The sequence below is a fragment of the Panthera pardus genome, unplaced genomic scaffold (assembly GCF_024362965.1).
Source record: "Panthera pardus isolate Hobbes unplaced genomic scaffold, ASM2436296v1 HiC_scaffold_16, whole genome shotgun sequence".
Taxonomy (NCBI): Eukaryota; Metazoa; Chordata; class Mammalia; order Carnivora; family Felidae; genus Panthera; species Panthera pardus.
Genome location: NW_026526721.1, coordinates 119,412,788 through 119,427,644, shown reverse-complemented (window position 1 = coordinate 119,427,644; position 14,857 = coordinate 119,412,788). Strand labels below are relative to the sequence as shown.

The 14,857-nt window shown below is 38.9% G+C and overlaps 1 protein-coding gene across 8 annotated transcripts in view; it reads right to left on the bottom strand.

Moving 5' to 3' along the window:
- Window positions 1-14,857, bottom strand: part of SLC9A9 (solute carrier family 9 member A9) — a 701,238-nt gene that overhangs the window by 95,663 nt on the left and 590,718 nt on the right. For all 8 annotated transcript variants that reach the window (XM_053903745.1, XM_053903747.1, XM_053903744.1 and 5 more), the window contains one exon: window positions 7,147-7,222. In XM_053903745.1, coding sequence (XP_053759720.1) covers window positions 7,147-7,222 — 76 coding nt within the window. The remainder of the gene's footprint in view (window positions 1-7,146; window positions 7,223-14,857) is intronic.

Sequence of the window (14,857 nt, the reverse complement as noted above, 5' to 3'; positions counted from 1 at the left end):
CCTAGCATATTGCCTGGCACATAGTAGGCACTAAATAAAATTGAATGAAAGATATCTTCCTTATATCCTCTGCCTGCAAACTAGTGAAGCTTTTGATGAGCCACCAAAGAGGCTATCATATACAACTGCCAACTGTATGCCAGACACACTTGCAAACAATAATGTCACACATATATTTACGCTACCAAAACTCAGTGGATGGACCACCAGAGCCAGGACCCTTGGATTCCTTAGGTGGACACAGCCTGCTCTTTGTTGATTATGAATGCTGGCTCCAAGTCCGTCAGTAACCTTGGATATGCTTTTTCTCTCCTTTGGGCTCTGTTGCCTCATTTATAAAATGGGGATCATAGAGCTAACATTCCTTGCTCCTCTGAGAATTTTTTGTGAAGTAAACTCAAGTCATTCACAAGGCCACAGTACTACCCCAATAAATAATTCATGGATGCTTCTGCTAGTCAGAATAAGTAAAACTGCAATGCAGTGATCATCATTTAAAATGGAAATTGCTGCTCACAATATTCATACCTACGATTTAAAATAAGTACGACTGTGTGGGATATAATGAATCCTGTCAGGTTTTAGGAGGGGAAGGGTTTTTTTTCTCCCTCCTTTTTTTTGTTAAGACTATAATGCAATTACATTTAAATCCATTAAATACTTGGTTCCAAGTGTCATTTTGGATGATCCTGAGGTTTGCCTTTACTTTCCTGGAATGCAGCCCCAGCCTGTCACACTTCAGTAGAGGAGGGGGTCTGGTATCTGCCACTTCTCTTGCCAGACTCTTTAATGGGAAACTCAAGAGCTGCAGCTTCCACACGTCTGCCGTGGGCCTTTCATTTTGTTGGTAATACCTCAGTGCACTCTTCATTCCAAACCAGTGATGGGAAGGAAGTCTCCATCCATGTTGTTTTCTGTCATTCTGTTACTGTGTCAACTTGCCAATCCATTGTTATCTTTGCACTTTCTTACATTTATGTAAAAGGTTGGCAACCACATAATAACTCCTTATTTTCAGCTGATGTCGATATACAGGAAGTGCTAAAAATGATTTTGGCTGCCCTTTTTACTTTGGAAAAGGTCATTCTTATCCTGTGTCATTCACAATTGTAAAACTAATATATACACATGCTTAAGCACTAAAATACACATATCTCTTAAGGAGAGACATGATAGATGATAGAATGGAAAGAGACTGTAGGAAACAGACAGTTGAACAGGATCATTAGTCACCTATGAATAAGGCAACCTAAGATTCCCACTCCGGCTGTAACACTGTGGATCTGAGCAAATCATTTTACCCGATGCCTTAAAGATATGAATAAGGGGGTATTACTTTCTGTTTCTAACCTCCTTGTTATAAGAGATCGTTAGTGAGGATGATAGATGGCTCTAAAATTTTGAGCTCTGTAATCTAATACTAAAATCCACACACAATAGGTGAGATAAGATGTATTCAAAGTTACCCAGACAGAGAGTGGGTTCTAAGCTTGATCCAGGCTTGCGTGTAGCAGATGAGGTGTACTAATTAAGCCTAAGGAAGGATGAACCAACGATAGGAAGGAGGTCAGTGAGGAAACAAAGATCCATGTCTGCTGTGGTGGCTGTCCCTGCTTGGGGAGAGGGACACTGAGTCTTGGGGGTGTAGATGTTGTTTGGATACCAAATGGAAGTCTGGGTGAAAACCCAAAATTATCTATTCTGCCTTGCCCTGGTTTCAAACTCAGCAACCTACAAATAACTATTTGGGGGCGCCTGGGTGGCTCAGTTGGTTAAGTGTCTGACTTTGGCCCAGGTCATGATCTTGTGGTCCATGGGTTTGAGCCCCATGTCGGGCTCTGTGCTGACAGCTTGGAGCCTGGAGCCTGCTTTGGATTCTGTGTCTCCCTTTCTCTCTACTCGTCCCCCACTCACACTCTGTCTCTCTGTCTCTCTCTCAAAAATAAATATTAAAAAAATAATAATTATTTGGATTTTCCTGCTACATCAATGTCTGTCTAGAATGAAGATGCCCTGAATAGAAAATACTGCTTGCTTGTTTGCTTTATTCATTCATTCATTTATTCATTCATTCCATAAATATTTACTGAGTGTCCACTATGTGGTAGGCACTGTTTTATGCCCTGAGAACACACTAGTGAGTAAGAACAGACCCAAATACCTGTTTCAAGAAAGCACATAACCTGGTTGGAGGAGACTATTGAAACAAATGAATAAAATACATACTGTGTCAGATGGTGATAAGTGTTACGGTGAAAAATGAAACAAATAAGGGATGACGGAGTGCTCCTGTTGGGATTGCTAATTTAAATATGGAGCCAGAAAGTCTCACTGACAATTTGAATGAAAGAGTGAAGGAGGGAAGCATATGAATGTCTGAGGGAAGAGTCAGTGCAAAGGCCTGGGAGCAGGAATGTGCTCGATGCATCTCAGGAAGGCCAGAGTGGCTGGAGCATAGTGAGCCAGGGAGCAAGAGTAAGAGGTGGGTCCAGAGGGCCACTAGAAACCAGATTGTGACTTGAACCTTTCCACAGCTGGGAAAGGACATTTCTCCCCATGAGGATACAGATCATGACTTAGCAATTTGGTGTCTGGCTCTTGTACCTCCTTTGAACTTGGCTAAGGTGCATCCATTTCTATGAACCTAAACCATTCTTGGAGTTTTTGGCATATTTAACGTTCTGCCCCTGAAAAGTTGAAGACCTGACCCAGAAACCGGGGGACTCCTTTATGGTGCTGTTCTTAGGGTGACCAATCAAGGTTCCTAACTTTATCATTGCATGTATCTTCAACAGGTATTTGAGATGTGAGCTCTGTACTACATCATGTATTCATCACTTTAATAGTGACTTAATGAACATATTTAGATGGGGTTTTACATGTAAAGTGAGGGATCTAATGGATACAGAGTTGTCAATGAGAAAGTTCACATAAGTATATTGATGGACCTGATGGTGAGAGATCTGGGCTTGAATCATGGAACCAACACTACCTATGGAAGCTTAACAAAGTTTTTTTAAGTTCTCTGAGACTTTGTTTCTTCCACTTCCAAAAGGGTGGTTGTAAGAATGAAATAAAATGAAATGGGTGGTTAGGAGGATTAAATGAAATAATGTACACACTGGCAAATCATCTGTGGTCAGTAACATCCTTTCCTTTTTCATCTCCCCCTTCTCAAATTCTCCTTTGCACTGCGTGATTCAGAATTGCTGCCCACCTTGAATCACAAAGAAATCTTAATTACCCATCAATTTTGGCACCATAGGCTTCCAATAACGCTCTTGAACAAAGGAGCCCAGGTTGTTTCAGTGAAGGCCAACACAATCAGCAATCCATTTGGTTTGCACCATACTCTCTAGACCCTTCCAACCTCCTACAGAGCTGTGGAGGTGGAATGGTATTATAAATGTAAGGCACCCAACACAATGTTTGGCCATTATTTGTCCTCACTCAATGTTAATTTTTATTATTTTTATTCCCCTGTAGTTTTTTTTGGAAAATGTTATGGAAATGTATATGTGTATGAATTATGCTATGAAAAAGTAAAAAAAGAAAACAAAACTATGAGCAACTGGGGCTTGTTTTACTGATACCAATAGTACATTAAGAGGGTCTTTCTAGGGTCTGAATTATGGGTATAAATTGAATGTGAATTGAGTACTGTGATGCTTGGTTTTATTTACTACCCCAAAATTGGTTTTTCTACTACCCAATTATTCAGTGGATATGGGTCACTATCTCAGTCACCGATCAGTTGACTTTAAGGAGATAATCCTCAGTAATGTGAGTGAGCCTCATGTAGACAGTTGGATGACCATAAGAGCAAAACTGAGGCTTCCTTAAGGAACAAAGAATTCTGCCTCAAGACCGCACCATTAGCTCCCACCGGAGAGTTTCCAGACTGAGAGCCTGCCCTACAAATTTTAGACTTGCATCCCCCACATTCACAGTAGCCAATTCCTTGACATAAATCTATGTATGTGTGTGTGTGTGTGTGTGTGTGTGTGTGTGTGTGTGTATGTGTATGTGTGTATGTATATGTTTGTATATATTTATATGTATGTGTATGTACATATATATCTATGCATGTGTGTGTGTGCGCGCACATGTGTGTATACTCCTATCGGTTCTGTTTCTGTCTCTCTGGAGAGTCCTGATACAGGTGCATATGAAGGCTTATTTATTCTTCTTTTCCTTTTATCAGTAATTCTTTATGATGCCTAATTTGCATGATGCAATTTTACTGAAATGAAACTCGAGCAACTCTAAACTGCATAGTCAGTTTCTTTCAGCCTGTCAACAATTTCTTTTTGGCCTAGGCCAGGCCACTTGACCCTGGGGTGGGGGATCATCCCTACACTGATGGTGGCTGGCACAGCCTACCTATGAGATTTAAAGGGCACATCACCTGTGTTCTAGGTGAAAAGCAGAAAAAACATAAATGCCAGGTGGATGATTTGTTTCGGAAATACAGATGTCTCAAGAGGTCACGAGGTGGAAACTGGTTGGTTTGCTACTCTCTGGGTATGAATTCAGAGCATAACTAGGATATAAAAACTTTGTTGTCTAAGTGAAAATACATTTGTGCAGTGGTGGTAGCACTGCAATTTGTAGAATGAATGCACAGGAGGACATATTACCATGAGAAGAGATGCTACTGACAGGGTAAATCTGCTTTCAGTTTTTGCAAGTCTGTCCGCAATCATATGGAAATAAACCCCTGGTGAAAAGTGAGATAAAAACTGTGACGTCATCTGAATTTAGTGTCACCGCTCTAAGCTAAAATTTTGGGTGAGTCTCTGCTTTCATTTCTGGTCTCCAAGTTATTTTTCCCACTTTACTCCTTTTCTTCATTATAAAGCATTCCTCACAGCACTGTCAGAATTTGAACAAAAACATCTTATATCTCATTTCCGATTTGTCATTTTGTGTTATTATGATTTATAATAAGACATATATATATATATAGCCTTTAAGAATTTATATATAAGACATATATATGTCTTATATATACGAAGAATTTCATATATATAAGACAAATTCATATAAGAATTTATAATAAGACATATATATATTTGGCCTTTAAGAATTTCCTAAGTGATTACAGCAACAATGGTATCCTTTGTTATGTTAATGAGGTGGCACTTGGACCCCACATAAGGATGGGGGCTGCTTGCCAGGAGAACCAATCTGTGATCTGAGGGCTGGATATTTCAGTTTCCCTCTCCTTCACCTCTGGGGGGCGGGGAGAGGGGCTAGAGATGGAGTTCAATCACCAATGGCCAGTGATTTGATCAGTCATGCCTATATAATGAAGCCTCCATAAACACCCAAAGGACAGGGTTCAGAGAGCTTCTGGGTTGGTGAACATGTGGGGATTTGGGGAAAGTGGTGCACTTTGAGAGGGCATGAAAGCTAGGTAACCTTTCCCACATACCTTGCCCCCTGCATCTCTTATCCTTTTATAATAAACTGGTGATACTTACTAGCTAGTAAAATGTTTCTCTAAGTTCCATGAGCCACTCCAGCAAATTAGTTGAACCCAAGGAGGAGGTCATGGGAACCTCCAATCTGTAGCCAGTGAGTCAGAGGCATGACTTGAAAATTGGGTCCAGGAACCCAAAAAGACATTTTCTTACTTTATACGTTTCATAATCAAGCAGCCTTTTGTGTATTCTTTAGTCAAATTTTTATAACTTCCTAAAAATTTGGTTATCAGATACTGTAAACAATGGCAGGGGAAAACTGTATTTCCAGATGAGAAATCAACCTGGAACATAAACCCGCATAACTTGCTAAGAACCAGCTTGCCTGAGAGAGACCAGGAAGGCTTTACGTAGTTAATGAGATTCCAGAACCTCCAAGAGGAAGTTAATGGCCAAGACGAGTGCTTTTAAAGTGGTGGAAACCTACACTGTCCATAAAGGCTCAAGATTGATCAAGGCAAGGTATCTGTCCCGAGAGAGAAGGGCTGTGGGAAAACAAAACTGTAGGCTCAAAAAACCTCTACTTTGCACATGTCCATTTTGTAATTCTTGGAATGTTCTACTTTTGCAGAATTGCTTTTTAAAATCTCACCTGTTTTACTTTTGCTTATATCTGCAATCTTCAATTGGCTTCTCTTCATTCTTACATAATTTTTTTTCTTACATAGTCATTCCTCCAATTTGCCTTCCTTCCCTCCCTGCTGTGAATTTCCTGTATTTCTTTTGCCTCCTCTCCCATTTCCATTTTACCTCTTCTGCACCTTACTCTTTGAATTTCTTTTGGCTGTTCTTAATTCTTCCTCCTCTCCCACTGATCTGTTGTGGTTTTAATCATTGCTTAGGCGCTTTAAAATCACCCAGTGACTGACATTTTCTCCCTGAAAGGAGAAGGATTTGTGACTGTGGAAAACTAACTACAAAGACCCAACACATTCAATTTTCAGCGCAGTTCTTTCCTTTCTTCCGTGGTGCTTTTGCTTGGGATTAGAGATGGACCACTTACTGCAATTCACAATGGCAAAGCCCTTCAGGCCTCACTTCTCAGCCCTGTCAGTCACAAGGCAAGGTGTATTGGAGCCACTATGTTTACACTGATTGGTAGAACGTTAAAATTGGCCTTCATGAAGAAAAGCTTACTCAAATCTGCCTGGAAAACAAACTTTTCCATTATTTTATAATGTGGTGATCAGACTCATTCTTCCTCTCAGACCACTCGTTCTCTTTGCCCCCTGCCCCACCCCATGTTTTTGCCTCATGAAACAAGAGCACACAAATGGGTTTCTGGGAGAAGGGTGAAGGATTTTTGTTGTTACTCTGGCCAACTGACAAGAAGTAAGATCTTTGCAAAGGGAAGAAAGTAAAATTAGTTCAACAGATCAGTCCTCAGGACTATACGATTTTATCATCTGGCATTTAGGGAAATATTAGGTTGCCACGAATACACTAAATTCGTTTGACTCTGAGAGATTTCACTTCAGCTCTTTGTAACACTTAAGTATAGACTAATTCAGCTTTTCACTTTTAGATAAATTTGGTCGTGAATTCACTTTACCTTTCTGTGTTTCTTGAAGAGCAGGAACATATATCTCAACGACTAAGTGCTTGAAGTTAATGTCTGGCAGGCAGCAGGATCTGGGAGATCATCATTATCAAAGGATACTTGTGGTCAAAGCTGTACCACATTCTGAAGAGCCAAGCACTCTCTGTTTTGGTTGTGTTTTTATCCAAGTTATTTGCTTCCTGGAGAAAGACAATAGAAAAAGGTATAGGATAAATAATCAATATAAAATATTGACATATACGATCAACATTAATATAGAATATATTCATATATTTTCACTATAAAAATACATGTCAAACAAATTTAACCACATTAAAATTTTTTTCTGGGTTGTGAGCATTTTTTAAAAATATTTTTAATTTTATTTTTTGAGAGAGCACAAGCAGGGGAGGGGCAGAGAGAGAGTGAGACACAGAATCAAAAGCAAGCTCCACGATCTGAGCTGTCAACACAGATTCTGATGCAGGGCTTGAACACAGGAACGTGAGATCATGACCTGAGCTGAAGTCATATACTCAACCAACTGAGCCACCCAGGGGCCCCTGGGCTGTAGGCGTTTTTATCTAAATGGTGAAACAGCTGCCAAGCAAATGAGCTCATAGATCTTGCCATGTGGATGACACTCTTGTGGCATAATTCAACATTTACTTTTCCTCGTAATCCCTACTTTATCAAACATCTAAGAAATGCCACTTTTTTGACATCAATAAAAGTGATATTTCTGTCAGATTGCTGTTGTGTGATTTTTCCAGTTTACTTCTGTCAAATTTGGATGGTATTTATTTATGACTTACCAAAAGGTCAAGTCTAAAGGGATGATAACAATCTAATAATTGTTAAGCTAGTTTTCATTCATTTTCTTTTTGATCATTACCAAATGCTATGGTTAATTTTTGATATCTTTCTATTTTGATTTTAAGAGTTTTGAAGTACATATTCCTTATAGAAAGCCTGTAATAATCGAATGTGCTTGTCTATTTTTTTTTTTTTTTCAAAATGGTCAAAGTGGGAGGGAAGAAGATAAGGAATTAAAAAGGGAAAGCATTTGGCCTTTCAGACAGCCATGGTCAACCCCACCAAGTTCTTCGACATTGCCGTCGACATTAGCATCTCCTTCTAGTTGTTTACAGACAGAGTTCCAAAGACAGTAGAAAACTTTCATGCTCTGGGGAGAAAGGGATTGGGGAGAAAGGATTTGGTTATAAATGTTCCTGCTTCTACAGGATTCTTTCAGGATTTATGTGCCAGGTGACCTGACTTCATAATCCATAATGGCAAATCCATCTATGGGGAGAAATTTGATGATGAGAATTTCATCCTGAAGCACATGGGTCCTGGCATTTTGTCCATGTCAAATGCTGGACCCAACACAAACAGTTCCCAGTTTTTCATCTGCACTGCCAAGACTGAGTGGTTGGATGTTCGGCATGTGGTCTTTGGCAAAGTGAAAGAAGGCATGAATATTGTGGAAGTATGGATTGCTTTGGGTTCAGGAACGGCAAGACCAGCAAGATCACCATTGCTGACTATGGACAAATAAATTTGACTTGTGTTTTATCTTAACTACCGGACTATTCCTTCTGAGGCTCAGGAGGGCCCCCCTTTACCCCCATTTGCTCAAAATATCCTATAATCTTTGTGCTCTCACTGAAGTTCATGAGTTCCATACTTTCCTTACTCTCCTCCAAGTCTAGCTCAAATGCAGAGGTAAGTTTATGATTATGAAATAAAAACTAAACAACAAAAAAGAAAAAAAGAAGAGAAAGCATTTGATGGGTGTTTATGTGAGACTAGAGGATGAAGTGTGAGAAAAAGGAAAGAAGGTAAAAAATGTGAACCTTAGAGACAGATGATAATGAATATTGCAGTGTGGTAGGAAGGAGATTCAGTGGCATTTTTACTGCTTTTGTGTATCCGATTTTGCATATTAAGAAAAGAGATTTATTTCTAGGCTTCAATCTGTTGTAACTTTCTCCATCAATAAAAGCATTTATATATCTTGACATGGACTTTATTGCTTTGTTCCATTGCTTTGTTCGGACCCACAGTTTTAATCCCCAAATTGTAACATTTGTTCACAGTCCAGTAACGATGTGAATATTCTCAAGAAATGATGATGTGTGGAAGACAATTGCAACCCACGGGCTGTTCCAAAGTCAGCCCATAGATGAACCCAAGTAGATTTGCTTTCATTTATTTTATTTACTTTTTTCCCCATTCCCAGACAGTTCCACTGATAGTGAATGATAAAGAGCTGTGTTCTGCTCTCTGAAACATGTGTAGCAGCAGATGCTATAGTTCCACCCCCACAAATAAAATGGGAATACAAGAAAGCAAAATGTGGTCCATTTCTAGTTCATATCTTTTGTCTAAAATGGTTGAAGCAGAGACTCACAATAAAATTAAAACCCAATCTGGCAGCAAACCTTGTATAAATTCTTGAATGGTGTTCCCTAGAATGCCACTGTCCTACATGGTGCTGATGGAAATTTTGTGTTAATTGTTTAGGACAAGACAGGTCTGATAGTGTTGGAAAGGTCTCTTATATACGGACTTCTCAGAGGCTTTCATTTATAAATGAGCATTGTAAAATCTTCAAGAGGGAAGTGTTTCTCAAACTTGGAACCGTAGAACCCATTCATCATTCCCAAGCCCCACGGTGAAACATCTATGACCTTTTCAGGGACATTAGGTTTAAAAAAATCTGTTTTCTTATAAACCTGAGTTCCATGCCTTGTTATCTAGAGTTAGACTTTATTCATCATATCCCCCTCAAAAGGAAACCAATGTCAATTTAATTTCTGTCCTTCCCCTGAGTCTTTCTATAGCCGTTTCTATCTCAACAAAGGTGTCAGATTTGCAAAATCACAGCTGCACATAGTGTTTTCTTTATTATTTTGTAACATCTGCAAACTGTTTCTGAGTCACCATTTCTCCAACAGGCACAGCTTTTGGAGTTCAGCTGGCAGAGTAAAACTACTCACCCTAAAGCAAATTAGTTAGAAAAATTGGGGGCCAACAGTAGAGAGTTGTCTATCTATCTCTCCATTTTCCTTTTCTTTAAGAACAATAAAGGACTTACAAAATCTTATCCATCAGCAGGCACAGGTAATTTTTGTTAGCTCTAACATCTACTGATGACAAGATAGTCATTGAAGAAAACTGATAGAAATTAGTGTAAGCAAATCACAGTTTGGGTTTGACTGTTCGTTTTTAAGTATAGGTGGTCTGTGTGGTGGTGAGCTCTCCCAGCCTCTAGCACCCTCTCTGCAGCAGTCCCACTGAATGACGTTTGCAACAATGACACTGAATGCTCATTAATTCCTTGGCAGCATGCTAGTCCCATTATTCAGTCATTAACTTTTTTTTTAGTCATTAGTTTTCAGCTTTCAAAACACTCTATCTATCAGGGTAGTTGTGTTTACACCTATTGTATAGGTGAGGACCTAGAGAAGCCCAGAGAAGGGAAGAGATGAGCCCAAAGTCACACAGCAAGCGCAAGCAACAGATCTGGAATTTGATTGTAGGACTGCTGGACTCCAAAGGTGATGTTCTTTTTGCCAGTATCTCACTTAGTCTTTAAGCTTTTAGAAAGTACAAACATTAAATAAGTTATTGGGCTGCAGCTTCCTAGCCTGAAAAACTAATTGAAGAAATTGGATTGGCTGGTCTCCAAGGTCCTAATCATATGGAAAATATTATATTTATATATAAATGACAACAACAACAATCACAGCTGATACTTCTTGAAAACTTACCATATGCCAGACAGTATTCTAAGTGCTCTTCATAGATTAACTCTTTTAATTATTATAGCAGCTGAAGTATGTTCTACTATCATTCCTATTCTACTGATGAGGAAACTGAGGCAACTGAGGCACAGAGAGGCTTCCAAACACATTTGGGACCTCTCAACAGCCAAGATTCCTCTCATCCAGGTGAGGCCCCAAGTTATAAGTGGGGAGTAAACTAGGGCAAAAGAATATTTGAATAGGGGGGGCACCTGGGTGGCTCAGTCAGTTAAGCATCTGACTTTGGCTCAGGTCATGATTTCACAATTTGTAGGTTCGAGTCCTGCATCAGGTTCCGTGCTGACAGCTCAGAGCCTAGAGCCTGCTTCAGATTCTGTGTCTCCCTCTCTCTCTGCCCCTTCCGGCTTGCACTCTGTCCCTCTGTCTCTCAAAAATAAATAAACATTAAAAAAAAAAGAATATTTGAATAGGGCGATGAGGTCAGGATTCTGGGGTGATCATGTAAGTTAAGACAGAGCTGCTACCTACATCCCCAAACATAATGAAAATGCATGGCTCCCATCAGCTGGGTAAAGTGCTGAAGGCTTTGAAAGTGTCCCTATAGAAATTTAACATCATTGTTAGGAATTTCCCTAGACTCCTAGATACTGGTTTCAAGGGTTTTTCAAGGTCTTAGAAAAACCTTTTCTGGCTTTCTTTCCTCCTTCCCTATCCTTTTTATTTTATTTCCTGAGGGGAATATACTAGAACTCACAAGCACTAGTGAAATATCTTATACTCTATTTCTGGCAAGACTTTCAGAGATATTTTTTTGACAGTTGATAAGAGCAGCACATATTAGGTAGCACTTTGGAAAATGTTAACAAATGTAAATTTTTTTCAACTTTATTTTACTTGAGAGATTGGAGATGTTATTTATTTTACTAGTTTATAAAGAAATTGACTGGGTTCTAATTAGAATAAAACATAGACCATATTTTCCCAGGTGAGGGAAATGCCACTGATGACCCAGCATTGACTTTTCTGCTGATCATAGATAAAATTTTCAGTGGGTATCTTAAATATCTGTTGGCCCAGTTCTGGATCCATTCATTTATTTTTCTGAAGTTATTGATGACTTAATAACTCGGTTATGAAAGGCCATCAATAAATGAGTAGAAATAAATGAGTTAGTCTACTCTGTGCTCTGCTTGTTCACTGGGGGTTGAAGATAAATGTGCCCAGGGAAGGCCAGCCTTTGCAGTCACCCTGGAACAGGAAAGGTATCTGATGAGGCAGCACTGAGGGCAAGCCTCTGGGAGGGTCCAGATGGGCAGAGGACAGCAGGTAGCATTAATTTACCTAGATTACTCTGAAGCAGAGATCAACTCACACCCAAGGACAATGGATGTGACCAGTCATTAGAAGTAGAATCTGGAATTTGATGGTATTTTCTTTATCACTAGCAGTATTTCTTTTCTTCTGAGTTCCTTGTCTTACAGGGGAAGTGGTGTGCATGTTGGAACACACAGAGGATACAGAAACTGAAAACCAAGATTTGAGTTCTGACTCTCTACCGTTTACCATTTAATAACAATACACTTATCAACTCTGAGCCTCATGTTTCACGGTTGTAAATGGAAACCAGAGATTCAAGAGCATTGAATCCTAACTTTTATTTGCCCTTGATACTTCTAAGAAGCAGAGTGCTTGATAATATGTGCAATTTCTGGTTCCTTTATTATCTTCTATTTCTGGGAAAAGGTAAAAGCGACTGGGACATTAGATATCTTTCTTTTTCCTCCTTAGACAAAGGAATAAACCAGAGGTTGGGAAGTGACTGAGCATAGAAGGGAGTGAGTCCTTACCTTTTAAGTGATGCCCTCACCCTTAGCACCACCCCAGAGAGGAAGCAATAGGAAAATTGTGAAGGTGTTCTTTGTTTTTTGCTTATTTAGACCTCTGGGAGAAAACAAAAGGCTCAGGCCAGAAATCTGTGAAATCCAGACAGTGAAGCAAGAAGGGTCTGTTTGTTATATTAACCTTAATGAAAAAGAACTAAGCAAATGCAAATACATTCCTCTATCAATATTCAAATGTGGGGCCTTTGTTAAGTGAACTGGATGAACTCTGCTCTGGGATAATCATGTGGGATTGCTCCTCATTTCAGGGGGATTCCATGGATTAGGAGACAGAGATTTTCCTTTCTATTTTTTGAGATTTCATATCCAATATTAATGTCAGTGGAAGTTGCACAGAATTATAATAAAGACAAATAATTATCATAACAAGCCCGTAGAGCTCCTTATGGGTTCCAGAGCATTTTTACAAGTTGTACCTTTGAATAAAATTTGATAGCAGTACTTTTGATCTGCCATTTCCCCACAATTTGAAATGTATTTATGTAATAATTTCAAGTTTATTGCCTTGATTTTCTAATTTCCAAGGAGAGGGCCAGATTCTGTGCCCCTAAGGAGAAAAAATTCTGGATTTTGAGGAAGGAGCATAATACAATTGAAGGTCAACAGGAAATTTTTCCAAATTTACATTTTGAAATGTATATCATTAATTCTTAGCTTCCACATAGAAACTACTTTATACAAATCTTCTCACCATCCCCATGCCGTGATGAATTCATAAATATTCTCTAGAAGGTATAGTCAGAAAACACATGCTTAGGGAAGAAAAAATGAAGGAAAGAGCTAGTCAAGGATGGATAAAACTGTTATGGTGACATGTAGACAAAGATAAACTACCAGATGGGCTACACTCATGGTTTAGCTACAAAGAAAGGGCTTGTTCAAATAGCTTTTCTGTATAGGAGATCCAAGTTAATCCGGGGGAAAATAAATTATTTGGTTCAGATAAATATAATATAATATTGCAGTGGTTTAAAAATGTATACCCATAGATTCTTTGGCACTTTTTCCTTTAAAAGATGGAGATTGATTTCCCTTCCTACTGAATGTGGATTGTACTTAGTGACTCATTTTTAATCATTAGAATGGAGCAGAAGTGATGGTGTGCCATATCTAAGACTAGGTCATAAAAAGACATTGTGGCTTCCTCCTTGCTATCTGGTGTTAGACCATGTGAGGGAAGTCAGGGGCCATATTGTGAGGACACTCAAGTAGCTCTATGGAGGGAGAGATACATGTGGTAAGGAAATGAGTCTTCTTGACGATAGTCAGCAGTAAACTGGTGGCCTTCTGCCATCATGGAAGTAGATCCCCCAGCCCCAGTCAAGCCTGCAGATGACTGTAGTTCTAGCTGACATTCTGAATGCAACTTCATGAGAGAGCTCAAGTTAGAAACATTCAGCTAAGTTGCTTTCAAATTCCTGACCCATAGAAACTGTGAGATAATACATATTTGCTGTTTTAAGCCACTAATTTTTGGGATAATTTGTTATGCATCAATAGAAAGCTAATACAACTATATACTAGAATCATCAGTTCCCAGTGTAAAAGGCATTGGAGTGGGAATTGGGAAGAGATAATAAGATGATATGTCACAACTCTGTAGTTTACAAAGTGTATTCACAAAGGTAACATATTTGGGGTATAGAAGATATATTTCCCCCTTAAGAGTATATCAAAACTTATCCTAGATCTAGTATACCATGTTAGGGATTTAGGACTGAATATAAGGCATAAAATGATGGACAAATTTACAGGCAGGAGGAGATTCACATCATTTCACTATACTTCGTACTATTCTTAACTAATGCCTGATTTATATCGCAATTTAGTTGGTGTGCTCTTTTATATGCATGTACACACACACACACACACACACACACACACACACACTTACATCCATGTACACACATCATAATGGAAAATGCACCTTGGAGTATCTTACTCATTATGTCCCCCAGTGATGGTGTCCCAAACCACAAACACCAAAGCAAAGAGTCTCATATTGAGACTTGTGATTGGAATATATAGTATTATATATTTGAAAATAAAACAAAACAATGTATTCCCTTATAAACCTACTTCTAAAATATGTAATGGTTGACAATCATAGAATAACTGGTTTCATAAGAATATGTTAGAATTTAGGTATTAGATGAC